The sequence below is a fragment of the Capra hircus genome, chromosome 9 (assembly GCF_001704415.2).
Source record: "Capra hircus breed San Clemente chromosome 9, ASM170441v1, whole genome shotgun sequence".
NCBI classification, from domain to species: Eukaryota; Metazoa; Chordata; class Mammalia; order Artiodactyla; family Bovidae; genus Capra; species Capra hircus.
In genome coordinates, this window is record NC_030816.1 from 37,700,428 (window position 1) to 37,723,426 (window position 22,999).

A 22,999-nucleotide genomic window follows, 5' to 3' on the forward strand; every position below is an offset into this window, starting at 1 on the left:
TTTGCATTGATGTTGCTGCTGATAAGTCTGATGTTCATCTGGTTCTTTTTCTTTCTCTTTGGAAGTTTTTAGAATTTGCATTTATGCTCGACTCTTTTTTTTTTAATATCTATTTATTTGGCTGCACCATGTCTTAATTGTGGCAGACGAGATCTTTTAGTTGAGGCGTGTGGGATCTAGTTCCCTGACCAGTGATTGAATCCCAGCCACCTGCGTTGGGAACATGGAGTCTTAGCCACTGGACCATCAGGGAAATCCTTAATGTCAACATTTTTAACTATCGTCATACTCTGACTTGGTGTGGATTTTTATGTATTTTTTTGGTCCTTCATAAATGCTTTTCATCTGAAGTCTTTAATCTCTTTTTAATTCTGAGAAACTATCTATGTTCTTCACATATTTCTTTTTCTTTTTTATTTGTTTGTTTCCCCTTCTTCTTTCCTGTTCCTGATTATCCTAGAATCTGGATCCTGGAATCTCGGCTTTTATTTTCTGTTTCTCTGAACCTGTCCTTTATCCTTTATTCTTTTCCTCTTCCTCCTTGGAGAATTCACTTCTCTGAGCTTCCATTGCATCCCTCTGTTCTTTTCTTGTAACCATCCTACTATTTATCTCATCTATTGTGTTCAACTTTGCATTTTTCTTCTTACTATTTGCCCTTGGTTTATATTACAATCCCTTCCTTCATCCCTTGGAGGACATTTCTTATGCTCATTAATTAGATTAAATTGGTATTTCCCAGTCATTCTGCCTTACATTGTATATATTCAGTGTGCTACCCTGTTCTTAGTTACTGTGCCCTTAGATGTCCAGTTAATTTGGTTTGAGATCTCCTCTTTCCAGGGATGTTAGCTTCCCTGCCCAGGACTTTGTACTGGGAAAGGTCTAAAGCTTAAGATGCAGGCTGTGTGCCTCTGAAGGAATTTAAGTAAAGTAGGGAGGTGAGCCCCAGGCATCCCCACACCACTGTGATTCCTCCAGTTTGCTGCATTTCCTCAGATGATCAAAGTTCAACTTTAAGCATAGTAGCAGCATTGGGAGGGGTGGTCTTCTTAGCAGGAAGCAGAGCAGCTGGGAGGTTAGAGAGGGAAGTCCCTCACCTAGCCAAGCTTTTGGTTGCCCTGCTAATGATATTATCCCTCCAAGTCCTACCTCCCAGTGGCCTGTGCTTTCTGAGCTGGTTTCTCTACAGAGAAGACATGTGGGGTGGCAGGGTGTGGCACTGATCTTCCTAAGGCAGGGCTGGGAGAGTTGAATAACATGCTCAGTTTGGTCACTGGTCCTCTGAGAATATGACCCTGAACCTGGATTTCAGGCTGGGAGATCTGGGAGAGCAGAAGATGCTGGAAAAGATTGAAGGCAGGAGGAGAAGGGGACGACAGAGGATGAGATGGTTGGATGGCATTACCAAGTCGATGAGTTTGAGCAAGCTCTGGGAGTTGGTGATGGACAGGGAAGCCTGGCATGCTGCAGTCCATGGGGTCGCAGAGCCGGACACAACTGAGCAACTGAACTGAAGGTGATCCAGGTCTTAGACTCACAGAGGGTCTTTGTGAGTGGAACTGGAATGCAAGGGGTGAGTCTGGACAGAGAGGCAGGGAGATTATTCAGGATTTTGGAAGCCAGCAATGGAGGAGAAAATAGCAAAAGACTCCACAAGGCTTGAATCATTGTTCAATTGGATTTGAAAGACCCTTGTTCAGCTCGGTGTGGACAGTCAGTGCTTGAAGGTGTGTGTCACTGAGGGACTCACATTGGAGGGAGAGACTGCTCCCCACCACATCACTGCGTTTAGCTGTGACCGCTTGCCACTGGTCCCTCATCACTCCCCACCACATCACTGTGTTTAGCTGTGACCATTTGCCACTGGTCCCTCATCACTGCCCACCACATCACTGCGTTTAGCTGTGACCGCTTGCCACTGGTCCCTCATCACTCCCCACCACATCACTGCGTTTAGCTGTGACCGCTTCTGGCATGAGGGTCTGAACCTGAGTTTTCTGCTCTGTGGCCTCTCCTGGCTTTCTAGATTTCCTATGCCCCCCATCCTTGATGAAGTCATCCTGTGGGCAGTGGTGTGGCAGCTGCCATGCTGTGTTACCTTTTCCTTCCCGGTGGCTCAGACAGTAAAGAAACCGCCTGCGATGCAGGAGACCTGGGTTTGATCCCTGGGTCGGGAAGATCTCTTGGAGAAGGGAATGGCAACCCACTCCAGTATTCTTCCCTGGAGAATCCCATGGACAGAGGAGCCTGGTGGGCTACAGTCTATGGGATCACAAAGTGTTGGACACTAACACTTTTCTTTTAAAAGAAAGAATGTAGATGATACCATCTAAAAAAAAAGTTTATTTTTGCATGCACTGGGTCCTCACTGCTGTACATGGGTTTTCTCTTGTTGTGGCTCCTGGGCTCTAGGGAGCAGGCTCAGGAGCTGTGGGGCGTGGGCTTCGTTGCTCCATGGCATGTGGGATCTTCCTGGATCAAATCTGTGTCCCTTGCATTGGCAGGAAGATTCTTAACCACTGGACCACCAGGGAAGCCCTGCCCTTTCCTTACTTGCCTTCAAGCCGTCAAGGTCTAAGTGCTCTGCTGCTGCTGCTGCTGCTGCTAAGTTGCTTCAGTTGTGTCCGACTCTGTGTGACCCCATAGACGGGGTCCTTGGAATTCTCCAGGCAAGAACACTGGATGAGTTGCCATTTCCTTCTCCAGTGCATGAAAGTGAAAGTGAAGTCGCTCAGTCGTGTCCAACTCTGTGCCACCCCATGGACTGTAGCCCACCAGGCTCCCCCGTCCCTGGGATTTTCCAGGCGAGAGTACTGGAGTGGGGTGCCATTGCCTTCTCTGTCTAAGTGCTCTAGCAGCAGCCTAACCCTCTCTGGTCGTGTTTCAGGCTTCTGCTTTTCATTAGTATAGCTGGAGCAGCTGGACACACGCCTCGCTCTGAAGCCTAGAGAAACCTTCAAGAGGGGGACTGCTTACCCCTTCTAAAATTATTATTTCCTGTTAAGTTATATTTTTTATGAAAGGAGTGATATTGGAGTGTTTCTTCTGTGAGGTCTCTATGTAGAATAAATGAAGTGGGTGTTCATTGGGGTAGGTAACAGGAAGATGGTTTTATGATTTAGAAAGGGATGCTCTGATCCTGTCTCGGGGGTGAGGGTGGGGATCCTTTGAGACCTTGTGCGTCCTCAGTGAGGGTTTGTGTTGTTGCTTGTGGTGCCTGGGAAGTACTATTTGGGCTCTCTGCTTGGAGGATCAGTAGAGAGGTATTTTGTCATCAATCCAGGGAGCACTACCCTCTGCCCCTTCTTTGCCCTGTGCCTTTTAAAAAAAGATTAAAATGTCATGTTCCTAAGAGCATGATTTTATATTTGAAGCTTTTTAAATTTTTTAATTGAAATGAGACAAGGATAAATATTTGATGACCATTAGTAAGAACTCACAAGGGTTTTCTTAAAAAGCCTGATGTATTAGTTGCAGTTGTTAGCTTTTTAAAATAAGAATATAAATATTGGCAGATGAATTTTTAAAACTTCATTTTGTTATAATTATAGATTCATAGGAAGTTACCAAAAAGATGTAAGGAGGTCCTGCTGCTGCTGCTGCTAAGTCGCTTCAGTCGTGTCCGACTCTGTGCAGCCCCATAGAAGGCAGCCTTCCAGGCTCCCCTGTCCTTGGGATTCTCCAGGCAAGAACACTGGAGTGGGTTGCCATTTCCTTCTCCAATGCATGAAAGTGAAAAGTGAAAATGAAGTTGCTCCTGCAGATATGGTTTTTTTTTTTTCCAAAATGAAAACAGTTTACCATTTGTTTTTCTGATTACATTTGGAGGATATGGCCCTTATAAGAATTTTAACAATTTCAACAAAGTGTCAGTGGAAAATGAAAATCGATGATATCTTACTAGCTGGAGATTATCATCACAAATACTTCTGAGCATCTTTCCATACTTGTTTTTAGACATACATACATAAAGGGCTGGAGAAGGTGATGGCACCCCAATCCAGTACTCTTGCCTGGAAAATCCCATGGACAGAGGAGCCTGGTAGGCTGCAGTCCATGGGGTTGCTAAGAGTCGGACACGACTGAGCGACTTCACTTTCACTTTTCACTTTCATGCATTGGAAAAGGAAATGGCAACCCACTCCAGTGTTCTTGCCTGGAGAATCCCAGGGATGGGGGAGCATGGTGGGCTGCCGTCTCTGGGGTCGCACAGAGTCGGACACGACTGAAGCGACTTAGCAGCAGCACATAAAGGGCTTCCCTAGTGACTCAGATGGTAAAGAATCTGCCTGCAATGAGGGAGACCTGAGTTTGATCTCTGGGTCGGGAAGAGCCCCTGGAGAAGGGAATCACTGCCCACTTCAGCATTCTGGCTGGAGAATCCCATGGACAGAAGAGCCTGGTGGGCTACAGTCACAAAGAGTTGTGACTCGGGGTCACAAAGAGTTGGACACGACTGAGTGACTTTCACATAAAGATACCTGCATCATTTGCCATAACTGATTGTATAAGAAGCATGTATTTCACACAATCATTCTTTTTAAATCTGACAAAGAAAAGAGAAAGAAATGGCTCTTTTTGAAACTCTCTGCTCTGGTTCTTAGCCCTAACTTCTAATGTTCTATTTGTTTGATGTTTTTGTTTGTACACCAACCTCCTGCCCTATACCACCTCACTATCTTTTTGTTTCGGAAATTTTCGGAGGTACAGACAACTTAAAAGAATAGTATGTGAATATCCATATGCCCTTCCCCTATGCCCTTCACCAATTGTTAACATGTTGCCTTCTTTCCTTTACTTCTTTTTATGTATACCTTTATGAAAAAAATTTTTAATGCAACATTTGAACATATGCTGTAAGAATCTCAACACTTCACCCCTCCAAACTTTAGGGTACACCTTCAAAACAGAAGGACATTCTTCTACAAAACTATAGTGTGTAGTTATAAAGGGAAGTACTCAGATTTTTCCTTTCTGTGTAGGGGAAACCAGTCCCTCCCTACTGTGTGTTTCTCCCCATGAGTCTCCTTTGCGACTCGCATGAAACACTTCATTTCTGACACTTCTGGTCAAACATGAGGCCCACAGCAGTCAGTCCTCTCTGACACCAGCTGGACGTTGTTATTCAGTCGCTCAGTCGTGTCCGACTCTTTGCGACTTTGCGACCCCATGGACTGCAACACGCGACGCTTCCCTGTCCATCACCATCTTCTGGAGCTTGCTCAAACTCATGCCCATTGAGTTGGTGATGCCATCCAACTGTCTCATCCTCTGTCGACCCTGCCTTCAGCTGGACAACCTACACTTTGGTTCAGTCCTGACGCTACCCAGAGGCAGCATCAGATTCCCTGGGTGAAGTCCCACAAGACTGCCCCTGCTTTAGGTGCAAGTCGCAAGCCCAGATTGTCACCTGTGCTTCTGACCAACGGACTGTAGATCAGAGGTTCTAATGACCCCTCCTTAGGTTTGATTACTAGGCTAGAGCAGCCCACAGGACTCAGGGAAGCACTTACGTTTACCAGCTTACTGAAGGATTTGATAAAGGATACAGATGAACAGCTAAATGAAGAGGGACGTGTGGGAGGGTCCTGAGTAGGAACGTCTGTTCTTGTGTATTTGGGAGTTTCACCCTCCCAGTGTGGATGTGTTCACTGGCCTGGAGGCTCTTCAAGCCCCATACTTAGGGGATTTTGTGGAGGCTTCCTCAAGTAGTGTGCGCATGTGTGCTAAGTCATTTCAGTCATGTCTGACTCTGTGATCCTGTGGCCCGTATGACCCTATGACCCTGTGGCCCGTAGCCCACCAGGCTCCTCTGTCCGTGGGATTCTCCAGGCAAGAATACTGGAGTGGGTTGCCATGCCCTCCTCCAGGGGATCTTTCTGACCCAGGATTGAACCCGCATCTCTTAACATCTCCTGCATTGGCAGGTGGGTTCTTTATCACTAGTGCCACCTGGGAAGTATAACTCCATGTCCAACCCCTCTCTGCTCTCTGGAGGATGGGGGAGGAGGTTGAAAATGCTAAGCTTCTAACTGTGACTTGGTCTTTCTGGTGACCAGTTTATCCAGGAGCCCACTCAGAGTCATCTCCTCAGAACGAAAGGTTTTCCTCACGCTCTGAACACTTAGGAATTTATAAGGATTTTAGGAGCTCTGTGCTGGGAACCAAGGGCAGAGACTAATGCATTTATTTCTTATTCACAATAATGGATGCATGAATTTTTTTTCAACGTGTTATATAATCCACAAAAGGTGCTCAAATTTAGCTCAAATTTACCCAGCGGGGGACCTTTCAAGATGGTTCCAGAGGTGCTGTGAATGTAATGGATATAAATTTAACTCAAAAGTTGGGGGCACTGTGGCCAGTGTAGCACATCAAAGTTCCAAGATTGGGATTTCTCTGAAGGTTGCAAGTTATCCATTTTGAAATGGGGATGGTGATGTTAATACTTCTGATAAAGGCACTCTATCAAACACATTGTGTGCATTTTCTCATTTAATTTTAGCCACTGCTATTATCCTAATGGGCTTCCCAGGTGGCACTAGTGTTCTTTGCCTACTAATGCAGGATACATAAGAGACATGGGTTGATTCCTGGGTTGGGAAGATCCCCTGGAGGAGGGCATGGCAACCCACTCTAGTATTCTTGCCTGGAGAATCCCATGGACAGAGGAACCTGGTGAGCTACAGTCCATAGGGTCGCAAAGAGTCGGACACTACTGAAGTGATTTAGCGTGGCATAGCATATTATCCCAATTATATATAGATGAATCCAAGGGGATTAAGGGAGACCAGGGAGGTCCAAGGTCACACAAATGAGGACTGAATGAGGGCAGCAGAGTTTTAAACCCAAAGCCTATGCCTTTCACTGCTGTGCTAATAATGTAGCGTAAGTGTAGATGCATTAATATCATCTAGGGCAGACTTGCAGGGGGAAACATCAGCTTTGCAAAGATAAAGAGGATTTACCTCTTCATCATTCTTCTGAAAATTACTTTCAGAAACTATTGTTGGTGGGCCAGTCAGACTCCAGTTCAGTTCAATCACTCTGACTCTTTGCAACCCCATGAATTGCAGTACGCCAGGCCTCCCTGTCCATCACCAACTCCCGGAGTTCACTCAGACTCACGTCTGCTGAGTTGGTGATGCCATCCAGCCATCTCATCCTCTGTTGTCCCCTTCTCCTCCTTCCCCCAATCCCTCCCAGCATCAGAGTCTTTTCCAATGAGTCAACTCTTCGCATGAGGTGGCCAAAGTATTGGAGTTTCAGCTTCAGCGTCAGTCCTTCCAGTGAACACCCAGGACTGGTCTCCTTTAGGATGGACTGGTTGGATCTCCTTGCAGTCCAAGGGACTCTCAAGAGTCTTCTCCAACATCACAGTTCAATAGCATCAATTCTTAGACTCCAATTGACTAAATAAAATTAGACCAGGTGTTCTTTAATATGTTTAAGGAAGTTAAAGAATATTAAGTATTATTTTAAAATTATATAGATTTATTTTAAAGGGAATATAACATTCAGAAAAATTGAAATTCATGGAAAAAAGATTACTGTCATCTCACACTTAGTTTTGCCGGTTACTTTTGTGTTTCTTTTTAAAAATATTTTTTGAATTCATCTAATCTTTAGATATTTTCATAGTATCTCTAAAATGTTGTCTCCTGCTTCCTGGAGTAGGAAGTGGCAACGCGATTCAGTATTCTTGCTGGAAAATTCCATGGACAGAGAAGCCTGGTGGGCTGCAGTCCATGTGGTCACAAAGAGTCAGACACAGACTGAGCAAGTGAACGCTCATGCACAGGCACACACACCCCCCGCCATGAGAAAGCATATGTACAAGTCTTTGCATGGACATATGCTTTCTTTTCTCTTAGGTAAACACCTAGGAGTGAAATGATTGGATTGAGTGACAGGTGTGTACTTAACCTTTTAAGAAATTAACAAATGGTTTCAAAATGGTTGTGCTATTTTACATTCCCATCAGCAATGTCTGAGAGTTCAGTTTCCTGCACAGGAACTAACATTTGGCTACTAGTCTATAGTATCCAAACTATTGACTTGTATGAAGTATGAGAAGTTTGTAATACTCTGATTAAGCTGTGTAGACCACCCAAAACTGGATTCAGATTTAAAAATCAACTTTGAGATTCACACAGTCCAAATTTATTGAGAAAAGCAGTTGAATAAATACAATCATCATAACAGAATCCGCTCCATCAGTGTTGTTAAGATCTTTTTATACAGGGATCAGAAGATGTTACCCTGTCATTCTCAATGCTTATAAAGTCTGTGACTCCACCCCCACCTCCCACCAACCCCGTTTTGGGATCAGAATCTCCTCTGAGACACCACAAACTTCTAGTGTGGGTATGAATCAAAGGGAGGTTGTCAAATGTACAGATTTCTGGCCACCTTTCCCAGGATTCTGACTCAGTGATCTGGGTGTGGGCCTAGGAATCTGCATTTTCATAGGCACTGGAATTGAGTCTGTTGGGCACACTTTGTTATATCCCACTGTTGTAATTTCTGGGACCACTTGTTTGTAATATAGTGGTATTATGATAAGCATTTTCAAGTGTAAGATACTGTTCCAAGTGAGGTTTCTGATCAGTAGCCCAATCAGTATATGCCTCCTTATGGTTTATTTTCAGTTTCTGTGTTTTTGGATTGTTCATACATTATAATTAGACTGACTCTGACCAGGATGAAGATCATTTCAGCTCTCACCTTCCTTTCTGCCTTTTTTTTTTTTTTTAAAAACAACAACAACAAACAAACCAGTAAGCCAGAACAGTAAGGGCTTCCCTGGTGGCTCAGATGGTAAAGAATCTGCCTGCAATGTGGGAGACCTGGGCTCAATCCCTGGGTTGGGAAGATCTCCTGAAGAAGGGCATGGCAACCCACTTCAGTATTCTGGCCTGGAGAATCACCAGGGACAGAGGACCCGGCAGGCTACAGTCCATAGGGTCGCAAAGAGTTGGACACAACTGAACGACTAAGCACACACAAGCCAGAACCCATGATAAAATGTATGGGAGTAAAGTAATATTTTCATGTGAGATAAACCTTCTTTTCCCCAGATTAACTGTTTATCCCCTTAAGAGTTTTTATGCTGATTTCATTCACTTGAATAGTGCAGTCACTATCAAATATACTGTTGGAATGTTTGTTTCTGTTAACCATACAGTGAAGTTTAAATAAAACTTTGCTTTTCTCTTTACAATTTACTCTGCTTAGAATTATTTTGGTGGAAAACTCTCTGCTCAAGGGAAAATGCCTTGGATTGAATATAATCATGAAAAAGTTTCCGGGACAGAATTCATAATTGACTTTCTGGAAGAGAAACTTGGAGTGAATTTAAACAAAAACCTTGGTCCTCATGAAAGAGCCATCTCCAGGGCAGTGACTAAGATGGTGGAGGAGCATTTCTACTGGTGAGTGCCCCCAGGGGCCTGGGTGGGTGTCCAGGGCACGTCCCCATCATGTGAAGCAAGCCAGTTGTTTCACGTTTTAGCTCCCCCTCCCCTACTGCTGCGCCTTTCCTAAAGTGTTCTATGTTCTGACCGACTTAGGGGTCAAAACTGTGACTGTTAAGTCTCTAGGTATCTAGAGCAGAATTGACATTTTCTGCTGAGGCCCAGCTAGTACATATATTAGGCTATTTCAACTACATTTGTCTGTGGCAACTACTTAATTCTGTGGAGTTAGCGCAAAAGCAGCCATAGATGATACACACATGAATAAGCATCGCTGTGTTTAAATAAAACAACAAAAGCACTGACATTTAATTTCATTTAATATAAAATACTGTTCTTTTGATTTTTGTCCCCCTCAACCATTTACAAATATGAAAACTTCTTAGCCCATGGGCTATATAGCTCCTTACCCACAATCTAGGTCACTGGAATGAGGGCGATAGACTGGGCTTTTTACAAATACAAACTGCTGAGTTAATGTTTCATCAGATACTCAGAGGAGGGAACAGAACACTAAGGCAGATAGAAGTCTCAGGTGAAATAAATTATGCAAGCTTTGGCAGAGTATTTTCAGTTTTCCCTGTATGACAAGAACTTCTCAATGATCCAGAAGTAAAGCTTACTACTGTTTTCTGAGTACCTTTGCCTTGATTGGCTTACTTCTAGCTGTACTTTGTCCTAATTGGCTGACTCGTAGCTTGTACTTTGCCCTGATTGGCTGACTCCTAGCTTGTATTTTGCCCTGATTGGCTGACTTTCAGCCCATATTTCCTGAGTTTGAAGCATTGCAGACCCCGTGTGGGTTAGGTGCCCCTGTTTTGCAGGTGGTATGCTCCTGTGACATTGCGTGAGTTAGGCAGACTTGGTTCTTCTTGCTTTACAATTTCATTGAAATGTGGGTGTTTTTTTTTCCATTTATCTTCTAGAGTTTTAGCCTTTCTGTACACTCCAATAGGTAATAAATATTTTTTCCCTGATTTCTGCACTTCATCTTGTTCTAAAGATTTAATAAAGAATTGCTGAGTCCACTATTTTGGGCATTAATTGTTACTACTAGGTCATTGCTCACTGAATAGCTTTCACCTCTTCCACTGAGAGTTACACTCAATGTAGGGTTGACTGTAGAAAGTTCTTTGCCTTCACATTCCTATTTCATACATTCAGCTCTTTCTAAATGGAAAACTTGTCTCTTGAATTTTGTGACCTTCTCCTTTTTTTCTTTTTCTTTTTCTGCTTTCAGTTCTTGCCCACTTTATTCCAGGACTGACCTGAAGCATCACTTTCTTCTCTTTCTCACTGCAGAGGTGAAGGTGTTGGGAGGAAGGAGGGAGTCAGGCAGAGTGGAGGCAGGGCTGCAGATTAGTGTGGGAATGATCACAGGCTCAGTGTGGTCTGTTCCTTATAATACTTATGGAGAACTGCTGGCCCTTCCCTCTCAAAGAGTGCAGGGGTTGCAGGGTGGAACAAAATGCATGAGTGCAGGTGACACGCTTAGCCTCAGGGAAAAGCCCTTGGGGGACAGAGTCGTCTCACTTGCTCGCCCGGGGTTGCAGGTCCTGCTTCGCAGTGATCAGGAAAATGAAGAACCAGTGTAGGGCCACCCAGGCTGTCTGTACTTTCCCCTGCTGAGCCACCACCGGCCCCACGAGTGCTACTTCATTTGATGGATGGGCCATTAATATGGAGAGCTAGCACTTTTTCAGCTGCCTGAAAAGCTGAAAGCCTTACAGTTAAGTTGGTACTTTTGCAACACTCTTTGATTTCTGTGTGTGCTATGTGTGCGTGCAGGAAATTTATATTTGGCTTAGAAAGACTTTGATCCAGCAAGATTTCCAAGTACCAGCTGTCACTGCTTCTTGCTCTGGTTATTAGTGATGTGTTATATGTTTACTTCCTGATAGAAGTTCATCTTCTGCTCTTCCCTTCTCTTCTTTTCCTACTGATGTGGTGAGGGGGCAGGGTGTGGTGGGGAGGGCTGGGAGGGAGCCTTAGGAGGTGGTACTCCGCTGGGTGAGAATCTTAATTTTACAGATCACAAACCCCCAAGTGCTTGGGAAGTTGCAAAGGTCATATGTAGATTCTTCTCTTTTTTAATTAAAAAGTAATTTTAAATTAGTACTTTAAATTTTTTTTTAATTTTTGTGACTGTGCTGGGTCTTCGTTGCTGTGTGGGGTTTTCTCTAGTTGTGAGCGGGGGCTACTCTAGGTGCAGTGTGAGCGGGGGCTACTCTAGGTGCAGTGTGTGGGCTTCTCATTGTGGTGGCGTCTCTTGTTGCGGCACATGGACTCTAGGCTGCAAGGGCTCAGTAGTTGCAGCTCCCAGGCTCCAGAGCACAGGCTCCATAGCTGTGGCACGTGGGCTTCATTGCTCTGTGGCGTGTGGGATCTTCCCGGATCAAGACTCAAAGCTGTGTCTGCTGCACTGGCAGGTGGACTCTTTGCCACTGAGCCACCAGGAAAGCTCTTAATTAGTATTTTTAAATTAAAATACAAATAGCTTACTTTTGGGGGTTAGCTACTGTTTCTCATTTGTGTCTCCTCAAGTGTTTATTTGAGAAATGAATAGTGAAGGTGGGCGGTCAAGTCTTGATTGAGATACAAATATCCAGTGACCTTTCAAAAAATAAAAAAATCCTAGTTCTTCCAATTTCTTTTAGTCTTCAGTAGCAGAAGGAAAAACAAACTTTCTCTGTTTCTTTACGTTTCCAGACCTTTAGCTAACTTCTTGCTTTGGGGAGATCCTGAATGGTCTTTCTTGAGAGCTCTAAATCCCAACACCCACCCCCTTTACCCGGTGCAATCCATGGTAAGAAAGTGCACGCCTGTGGAAACCGAGGGCCAGCATAGGGAACTGACCACAGTATGTAGGAAAATATTTCAAGTATGAGCTTTCCATGAGAGCTTGTTGAATTTTGATCATTAATGAGCTCTAAGGTTGTGTTTATACTTACAGAAGTGTAAGAGGGAGAATTAATTATTTGACTCAATTGATTCAGTTATCTGGAGTTTTCAGATATGTCTGTCTTGGTCTGAAACTTTAAAAATATTCCACTTGAGATATGATTTTCTGAAAAACAAAGACTCCTGTCATTATATAATGAAAACATTATCTAACATATAATTCTGAAGCTCTGAATTAGGTCTGTACAAAAAGCACGCTCAGCTATAAAGTGGTTTTTTCTTGCACTTGAAATCCATACAGTTATATCCCACTTACATTATAAATGCTATTGTTGAAGACAGGTTTTTTATCCCCTTTGTTTCACTGGATGCTAAAGTTTAATGCAGGGAAGCCAGAATAAAGCAAAGTCTGAGAGACTTGGGGTCAGATTACTGGAATGAAATTGTTTTGATAACAGATGCTATAGTGGCTTCTAGGTGACATACTGTCCCCTTGTGGACACTACTGGGTGTCATGTGTGTTTGTGTGTGTGTGTGTGTGTGTGTGTGTGTGTTAGCAGCTCAGTTGTGTCCGACTCTTTGTGACCCCATGGACTGTAGCCACCAGGCTCCTCTGTTCATGGAATTCTCCAGGCAAGAGTACTGGAGTGGGTTGCCATTTCCTTCTCCAAGGGATCTTCCCAACCCAGGCAATGAACGTGGGTCTCCCATATTGCAGGCAGATTCTTTACCTTCTGAACCACCAGGAGTGTCTTAAGCTCTTCTAATCTCAATGGTGTTGGGTACCATTGTCAAACTCCCTATAGTTATAACAGTGTCACCCATAAAAATATGGATGTTACAAAAGAAGATTCAAATCACTTCTAGGTTGGCTATAATTAATTTTTTTTGATGTGGACTATTTTTTAAAGTCTTTATTGAATTTTTTGCAATATTGTTTCTGTTTTGTTTTCATCCCTCTCTTGAGGCATGTGGCGTCTTAGTTCCCTGACTGGTGATCAAACCTGCACCCCCTGAATTGGAAGGTCAAGTTTTAAACACTGGACCGCCAAGGAAGTCCCATTTTTTAAAATTTTGAGTTTGGCTTTTGGTGAGTGGGAGAGATGGGATGCTTTAATAAGAGGACTTACCCGAGATTTCCTCTAAAAGCCAGGAGACTCTCTCTCCTTGATTACAACTTGATTGAAGCAGTCCCCTCTCCTTTCTTTTTTGTATCCCTCCCCCCAGTTTTAGATGTAGTGAGGGCCCCATTCAGGGAGGCATTTCTAATACTCTGAAAGGTGGTGAAATTGCAGAAGCATATCATATGCTCCTGCACCCTAGAGCATCTAGAGTACAGGTGAAAGGTGGCAAGGAGGTGGTAGTGTGACCAGGAAAAGGGCGTTCTTATGGCAGGAAAGGCCACATGCTAAGATTCATTCAGCAAACAGTAGGTTTGCAGTTTCTTCCATATGTGCTAATAGTAATTTCAGCCGCAGCCCAGGTTTCATGGGAGCTTATAATGAGAGATATCTTTATTAAAGCATCAGAGATCTACTTTTCTTTCCTTCCTAGCTCCTTTAAAAATGTTTCAGCAGGGCTTACTCTTCAGTTCTAAGATCATCGATAGTGGGGGAAGAAAACCTCTCTGACGTCATTTTGTAGGAAAGACCAGATATATCCATTGTGATATATAAAACAAAATGAGTATCAACTTCCTGACAGAGGCTCTCAGAATGAGAAATTATTTTAATTGCTCAGCCTGGTCCAGTTTCCAAATTGGCCCGCCCCATCCTCTCTGGTTTATAGTTCACAGTTCCCTGAGTAGTGGCCTCTTCCCAGCAGAGAGTGAAGAGGCAGATCCCAGAAGGAGGACGGGGGCAGCCCTTCTGCCTCAGTCTCCACATGCCTCTCTCTTTCCATTTTCCTGTGTAAATATTGTCAGCCTTTAGAAACACCGGCAGCAGCTGGCTCAGAACTTTTCATTCAGTCAGCAGTTCATCCTTTCAGCAGAGTTCCAGGATGAATGACCCTAGAGGCTGGATGTCAGGGAAGACAAGGTGCCTGTCCTCAGCTGGCTCACAGTGGGGAATGCCATCCAGCCTGCATAGCCAGGCAGCGCTGGGGGAGAGTCTGAAGAGCACATGCTGGAGCGATGCGATGCAGGCTTCTGGAGGCTGCTAAGTCGCCTCAATCGTGTCCGACTCTGTGCAGCCCCAGAGACGGCAGCCTACCAGGCTTCCCCGTCCCTGGGATTCTCCAGGCAAGAACACTGGAGTGGGTTGCCATTTCCTTCTCCAATGCATGAAAGTGAAAAGTGAAAGTGAAAGTGCTCAGTCGTGTCCGACTCTGTGCGACCCCATAGACGGCAGCCCACCAGGCTCCCCCGTCCATGGGATTTTCCAGGCAAGAGTACTGGAGTGGGGTGCCATTGCCTTCTCCGGCTTCTGGAGGAGATGATGTCAAACAGGATCTAGGGCCAGTCAGAGTGGTGGGGGAAGGGATTGGCTGAGAGGGTAAGATGAGGATGTCAGGCGGAATGGGCAACAGTCTGCAAAAGTTTAGAGGCAAGAAGGAGGCAGTCGGGGAGGCATGTATAATTCTGTGGTGAAGCAGTGCCATTTTTGGGTCAGGCTGGTGGGAGGGGTTAGGATGGGGGAGGCTGAGGTGCCAGGTGAAGCAGCTATGGGGAGCAAATGCATGACTCCAAGAAGCAGTGTGATACCATGGGATTTGTGTTGTAGGAAGCTTTTTGTGGCTGACTAGAGGAAAAGGGATTTCTAGAAGTCCTTAAGGGGGAGTCCTTAAGGTCTCTCCACTGGGAGACCTATGAGGAGGCCACCGTCCTCAGGGTTGGGCAGTGATGCAACCTGAATGATAGTGTCAGTCGAATTGGTGACAAAGTCGCAGGGTGACCGGCTGTCAGGAGGGAGAGGTGGGGAGTGGTGAAGAGGACCTCCCAGGATTCTTTCTGGTTTCGGTGCAGAGTGGCAGATTTGCGAGGAAGAAATAGGATGAATCCAGCTTTGGAAATGTTGGTTTGGGTGCCTGAGGCTCCCTCAGTGTATCTGCGAATCTCAGGACAGAGGTCTCGTGGGCTGTGATATGGAGTTGGGAGTCCTCACTTTGAAATCATGAATGTGAAACATAGGTCACCCCACGAATGAGGTGTAAGAAGGTAGAAGGGATAAAGATAAAAGTCTTGACAACATGTAAGAAGTGAGAGGAAAGTGGTAGAGACGTAAGCCAAGAGAGAATTCTAAGAAAGAGGCTGATAGTGTTGGATGCTGCAAAGAGTTCAAGGAAGATAAAGATGAAAAGAAAATGTATTTGAACTTTGCAACAAGAAGGGATTGTTGACTTGGACGAGAGTGGTTTCGGTGGAGTGGTGGGTACGGAAGTCCTTTTCACGTGGAGATGTTTAGGAAGCTTTCATGTGGGAGAGTGTGGACTTGTGGTTGTCAGGATATGGCAGCATGTGTGAGGGATGTCTTTGATCTGTAGAAATTGACTTAGGGACCCTTGAAGTGCACATTTTCATTGACATTGCATTTTATACCCACTTCACAGGACTTGGCCATAGAAGAGCCTGCCTGGCCCTCATTTGCTTCTCTTCCCCGGTACTGGTCTACAGTTTTGGGCACAGGGAGTGAAAGAGAGGAAGGAAAATGAGAGCAGGGTGGGGAAGAGAAGGAAAGAAAGCCAGTGTTTGAGGTTACTTTCAGCTGCCACATTCTGAATCAACCCAGTGTTTCTCCTGTGCCCTGAATCCAACCTGCTAATGCAGGTGGAGAGCCTTACACCATAGCCTGGGGCTGGGGATGGTGTGTATTTCTCTTCCCTGCTCAGCTGTGTGGCCCAGACAGCAGCCGCCTCGTCTGTCCCCACGGCTCCTCTAACTCATTTGTCTTCTCAGACTCTCTTCCCACTGCTGCACCCTCATCTTCTGCACACGACCTCACTTCCTGCTCTCAGAGGAGACCGAGTTCATGGGGCGGAAGCTTGGAACCTCCTTGCAGCCCCTTACTTCTCCATCTCACAGAGAGTGGTGTCCCTGCTTCTCTCCACGCTGGCCCTTCCAGCCTGGCCCTCTAGTCTTCTCACTTGCCTTTGAACTAGGCTTCCCCCAAACCACTCCGTATCCTAGAAACTTCCTTAGGCAACCTCAGTTCCTCTTGCATCTTTGAAACTGCCGCCGCCACTGCCACCTAAACCTTCGGGATCCTCCCTTGCAGCTTTTATGGAACTTTCAAATGCAACAGGTTAACTCATCTTTCATCACCTAAATCTGTCCACTTCGTGTGTGCGGGGACTGGTTACTGTCCACTGCAACCATCAGCCTGGGAGATCGCGTCCTCTATCATTTCTCTATTTCCGGTCCTTTCCTCACCTTGCCACACATCTGATTATGTGTCTCATCTGCTTAAAACCTTTTGGTGGTTAAACTTGGCTTTCACAATAAGTTCTAGTCCCTTTGTAGCAGGCGCATCTTGACCCAGTCCTTGCCCATCCTCCTGGCTTCGGCGCTTCCAGGCTCCCTCAGGCATCCCAGGCCCCACCTGCCCATCCTGAAGTTCTTGCCGTTCGTGGAGCAGCTGGGACTCTTCATGCACACGCCTCTGCCTCTGCTCTACCTGGTGAACTGTGCTCATTCTTCTAGATCAGTTGTGCTTGTGATCAAACTCATGTGATTTGCCTACAAGGAATGAATTCTTTTTCATACCAATCTATCTGTTTAGACCCATCCCAATCCTCATTTTTACACTTTAGATGCTTCCTGGATGCTATTATTACCTGGTCATGCTTAACTTAGGGTAATTTAGTTTTATTTTCAGATCACTGACTTCCAGAATAATCAAGGATGGAATTGACCTTTTTACTGTGAATTTAGGTCTAGCATAGTTATGACTAGAATCAAAGTGCTGATTAGTGGAATATGAAAAGTGACACCCTAATTATTGCAGGTATAAAAAAGAACAACTAGAAAAGCATTTTATTTGCACATTTATAAAAAAACATGTGAGAATAAATGAAATCTTTTATATCAGAAGTTTTATTGACTCTCTACATATTAATTAGTTACCACTGCAGTGTACTTTTTCCTCTTTTCAGTCAAAATTTCTTGCCTCCTCAATACTTTATTTTGAGATCCTTACTAAAAGAGGTGCACAAATCTTTCTAACGAGATTTGTAAGCACCTTTTAAAAAGCTATTAAAAAAGAGTTATAGTTGTGGAATACAGTATGTTGAAATTGGTTATGAGACTTTTCAGTGAAAATCAGGAAGACTTTAAAAATTTGAGAAATCTGTTTTTTCCCCCTTATTTTTATACTTTAAAGAATAGAACTGTATAAAATAATCAAAATATCAGGATCTTATTTTCTGCTGTTGTTTCTTTTTCTTGAGATAGAAAGTAGCTACAGTTAGCTATCATCCCTTGTGTTCTCTCTGTAAAAAGTATTTTCACTCCTCTGATGCGACCATTTTCACTCCAAGTGACCATTACTGCTGTATCAACCAGCAGCAGATGACTCCAGTACAGCTTTTACTGCTCACTGTGAGGAAGAGCTAAAATATCTTCTGTCTCTACGCCCACAGCTATGTTTTTCTTAGCCTCCAGTAGGAAAACCTTTTAATTTCTATCTACCAACACTATGAACCATAAAAACAGTCTGGTGATCACTCCAGCTTCAGAGAACAAAATCAGCAAAGGCCTGAGTATTGCAGCCAGCACACCACACGAGCAGCTGTTAACCGCTTAGCTGTCCACACAGATCACACAGGAGCTTCTGGACTTTTTGCCACAACCATCACCTAGTTGGGAAGAATGATCCAACCAAGTTCCTTTGGTATTTCTATTCACTCTAGGGTCCTGGAGAACAAACTGAAGCAGAGAGCTGCCTTTCTGGAGAATGAATCATTTGTATACTATTTATAATTTATATAGTTCATAGTAAACATGGACAGCTACAACTGTTCCGTGAAAGTGAAAGTGTTAGTTGCTCAGCTGTGTCTGACTCTTTTTTGCAACCCCACGGACTGTAGCCCACCAGCCTCCTCTGTCCAAGGAATTCTCCAGGCAAGAATACTGGAGTGGGTAGCCATTCCCTTCTCCATGGGATCTTCCCAACCCAGAATTGAACCTGGGTCTCCTGCATTGCAGACAGATTGTTTACCATCTAAGCCACCAGAGATTCTGTCAAAAAGGCAAAAAAATTTCTTTTTGGAAAAAAAACCCTTTTATATCAGGAAGTATAAAATGTATACACAAAGTGTATAAAACAAAAAAATGTTCAGCTTAAATAATCAACATAGAGCATAACAAAGAATGAAATAATGCCATTTGCAGGAACATGGATGGACCTAGAGATTATCATACTAAGTAAAGTAAGCCAGACAAAGACAAGTATCATATGATGTTGTTTATATGTGGAATCTAAAATAATGATACAAATGAATTTATTTACAAAGCAGAAATGGACTCACAAACATAGAAAACAAACATGATTACCATAGTCAGGGAGGGGGACAAATTGGGAGTTTGAGATAAAAATATATATATTCTACTATATGTAAAATAGATAATCAACAAGGACCTACTGTATAGCACAGGGAATTGTATTCAGTGTCTTATAATTACCTATAATGGAAGACAATGTAAAAGAGACTATAAGTGTGTGTGTGTCTGAGTCACTTTGCTGTACACGTGAAACCAGCCCAATATTGTAAATCAACTACATTTCAATAAAAATTAAAGACACAGAACACAGGCTTGTATGACCATCACTTTGATCGAAAAAGAATGAAACCAGCACCCCAGTCACTGCCGCCTCCTTCCCATTGCCACCCCCCTCCAACCCACCCACACAGGTACTCACTGTCCTGCCTAAAACCCTTTTAAAGTGGGTTTCTACTTGTTTTCTGTGGGGCTGCCTGAGAGAGAGCAGAAGCACGGCCTTGCGGGGGTGGAGGGTCTCCAGGCAGGTTCAGAGGAGGCTTGGTGGATGGTAGCGTGGCAAGCTATCTGACCCTACGTCCAGGCATGGACTTGAGCCTATTGTAATATCTGCCATTCAGACTACTCTTTGTAGAAGCTGCAGTGATTCAGTCCTCTCGCATGTGCTGAATTCCCAACCCCTCACTGGAAATTGACTCTGTGGACCTACTATGTATCTAACACACGGTAGTAACTTCTTTCCACGCAATTCCAGGACCTTAGCTTATTGCCAGTGGGTGGACAATCTCAATGAGACCCGGAAGATGCTCTCTCTTAGTGGTGGCGGTCCCTTCAGTAACCTGCTGAGGTGGGTCGTGTGCCACATAACGAAAGGAATCGTGAAGCGCGAGATGCACGGCCACGGCATTGGCCGCTTCTCCGAGGAGGAGATTTACATGCTGATGGAGAAGGACATGCGGTCTTTAGCAGGGCTTCTGGGTAACGTACCACACCTTCTATTCTGTATTTTCTGTCCTTACGTTTTGCATGAGTAGTGAAGCACTGCTAGTTTACTGCTTGAAAGCTTTATTTTGGTTGATTTCTTTGCTTCTACATGTAGGTTGCAGCCCCACCTTTTAACCGAGTCCCCTAATTTTCAGGAGCATGCGCCTCTGAATCACTAGAGGGTGAGTGTTTCCAGTGTGGTGACGCTCCCGGGTGAAGAGAACATAGAACGTGGCCTAGCGTTACTAACTGGCTGTAAGTGATGGTATTTCTGAATGTGTTGTGAGCCAAGGAGGAATATGAGCGCTTCTATTTATAAATGGGTCAGGGTGAAAGGCTATTTATAGACAAGTCTGCTCAGAAGATTCGACTGGGTACTACTGTTGACCTCCAGCTAAGAGAGATGCCGACCCAGACCGAGAGAATGAGAAAATTTGACATTTTCTCACGTCTTTCATTTCTCTTTGTAATCTGAGCCCTCTTCTTACTAGCATGTTTGAGCTCTTCTGATTTTGTATTTACTGAACCCAGTGGGTTTAACTGCATTTGGGAAGCCGCTCAAAGGGAAGCACCGAGGGGCCTGTCTCCATGGGTACGTGAGGATGCTCAGTCGAGTGACCCCCCCTCCCCCGCTTTGCTCACCTGGTTGGCTTGGTGGCTGGGCTAATGTGACATTGTTCTGAGTGAAGCTTGAGCCTTAGCTCTGACAGTTCACAAACGGATCATTTGAATTCAGCTTCGATGTGTGAAATAATGTCCTCTCCTGGGAACAGCTCGTGTATACGGAACCAAGGTCATAGGACCTAGCCCTTCAGAGCTGCTGATTTTGTCCAGCGACAGTGGTTGTCCTTGGTCCTCTCTTGGTGCCCTCATCTCTGTTCTGGAGCACATTAAGTACCTCCTCCAGGAAGTGGAGTTTCGGATTTGTTTTGTTCAAACCTACCGGGAACCCAGGAACTGGGGGCTGTTCTGTCACCCATCAGAGTGACCCACTCTGACTAGCTCCTTCCTGCTCCTCGCTGCAGATGCTTACTGGACCTGGAGTCCTCCCTGGAACCTGCAGAGGGAGATCCCAGCAGCACACCCAGCTCTTGGCCAGCTTTGTGGTGGGGGCAACAGCAAGAGTGGGTGGGCCTTGATGTGCTGGGTTCCTGCTCTAAACAGACACTCCGAAGCCCTGCCTGGCTTGGAGGTTGATGCTGTCTGGACCTGCTGGTGCTTTGTCTCCATGGCCCTAGGTGGGCCTGCCTGATGTAGTTATGAGTGGAATTTGCCTCCAGTTTGTCTTGTTCCTTTGGAAACTTAGTGCTGGACTCTGGGCCACACAAAAGCCAGTGCAGAGAGGACCATTTCTTCTCAGCAGTGGCTCCATCTGCTCCTGGCTTCTTCCCCAGTTTTCACTGTACGGAGCCCCACAAAGCCAGGAGTTGAGCTTTCAAAGTGAAGATAGCTCATCTCTAATGGTTTAACAGTGCTGGTTCCTTAACCAGAGTGGGGTGATCATCTCCCTTCTAGAACATTTTTGGCTGGGGAACTTGGAATCAGGGTGATAGTCATAGTGAGGATAACACTAGTGTCTCTCCCATGTTTGATTTCTCCCCACTACCGGTGAGATGGGAGGCAGTTGCGTCACTGATTGCTAGGCTGGGTCCCTGGCAAGTATCACAATGGCATTCTGAGTCCAGATGAGTTTCTAGGATGAGAAACTGAGTGGGTTATTTGAAAAGCTAAAGTTTGCTAGAGTTCTATTCTGAATGGGGGTCCAGGGAGCAGTCTGGTTTTGAATTCTATCGTAAGAGAAGCACATTTTCTGTGTCTAGGGAGGAAGAGGCTCTCTGGCTGAGCATCATTATTTTCTTACTCAATGAGGCAGAAAGCATCTATTTTTCCCTTCACCCAGGATATAGCTTACTTATAATATCCAGCTGTTTTATGATGTTGCTCTTGGAGGCTGAGGGCAGCATGGACTATGGAATCTCATCATTGAAGTCAGTTTCCTGGGCTTTGTGAGTTGAAGTCATACTCGTCCTTAGGAGGCTGGCTTCCAACAAGGAGATGTGTTAAAACTCCAAGCTGAAGTGCACAAGTACTTGAGGAGAAAAGGTCTTTTTCTTTTTTAGGAGCTGCTATTGAAAGAGCCCTGCTTCCCTGCTGGCTCAGTAGTAAAGAATGTGTCTGCCAATGCAGAAGCTGCGAGTTTGATCCCTGGTTCAGAAAAATCCCCTGGAGAAGGAAATGGCTAGCCACTCCAGTCATTTTTGCCTGGGAAATCCCATGGACAGAGGAGCCTGGCTGACTACAGTCCATGGCATTGTGAAAGAGTCAGACAGGACTTAGTGACTAAACAATAACAACAACAATGGAAAAAGCCAAATAATAAAATGGAATTTGTAAATGAAAGTGAGAAAAACAAGCTGGTTTCCAGCCAACTATACTAGACTAAAGTGAAAGTGAAATGCATGTGTCCCTTCTGGTCCAAGGCTTTATTGATTCATGAAAATGGCTCGGGGCATCTTTATTTTTCAGAGTCCTTGTTGCCATTGGGTTGGCACATGTCGAAAAGTCAGATCTATTGGTTATTTTAATAAACATCAGTGTGTAATCTTGGCTATTTAATGAAGAGTAATGGGATGTAAATAGTTCTTCTTTCAAAGGAAGCAAAATGAGTCACTTGTCATATGTATGCTTCATGTCACACTTACCAGCATGTAGAGTTACAATGTGGTATAGTTTTTCAGAATGATTGTATTTTGCTGTTGAACTAAAAAATAAAATCATTTAAAATTTGTGTATTTTTCTATTTGTAAATAACTTTGTTTTTCAAATATATAGATATTCAACTGATCACTTAGTTCTTAGATAAATAATATGTGAAAGTTGCTCAGTCGTGTCCAACTCTTTGCTACCCCGTGGGCTGTAGTCTGTGGAATTCTTCAGGCCAGAATACTGGAGTGGGTAGCCTTTCCCTTCTCCAGGGGATCTTCCCAATCCAGGGATCAAACCCAAGTCTCCCGCATTGCAGGTGGATTCTTTACCCGCTGAGCAACAAGGGAAGCCCAAGAATATTGGAGTAGGTAGCCTATCCCTTCTCTGGCAGATCTTCCCATCCCAGGAATCGAACTGGGGTCTCGTGCATTGCAGGTGAATTCTTTACCACCATAAATAATATGCAGACGATTAATAATATATAGGCTTTGTG

General features: G+C 44.5%; 1 protein-coding gene across 2 annotated transcripts in view; it reads left to right on the forward strand.

The window, feature by feature from the left end:
- FAXC (failed axon connections homolog) overlaps positions 1-22,999 on the forward strand; it is a 70,078-nt gene that overhangs the window by 8,445 nt on the left and 38,634 nt on the right. For both annotated transcript variants that reach the window (XM_018053134.1, XM_013966473.2), the window contains 2 exons: positions 9,241-9,437; positions 19,571-19,794. In XM_018053134.1, coding sequence (XP_017908623.1) covers positions 9,241-9,437; positions 19,571-19,794 — 421 coding nt within the window. The remainder of the gene's footprint in view (positions 1-9,240; positions 9,438-19,570; positions 19,795-22,999) is intronic.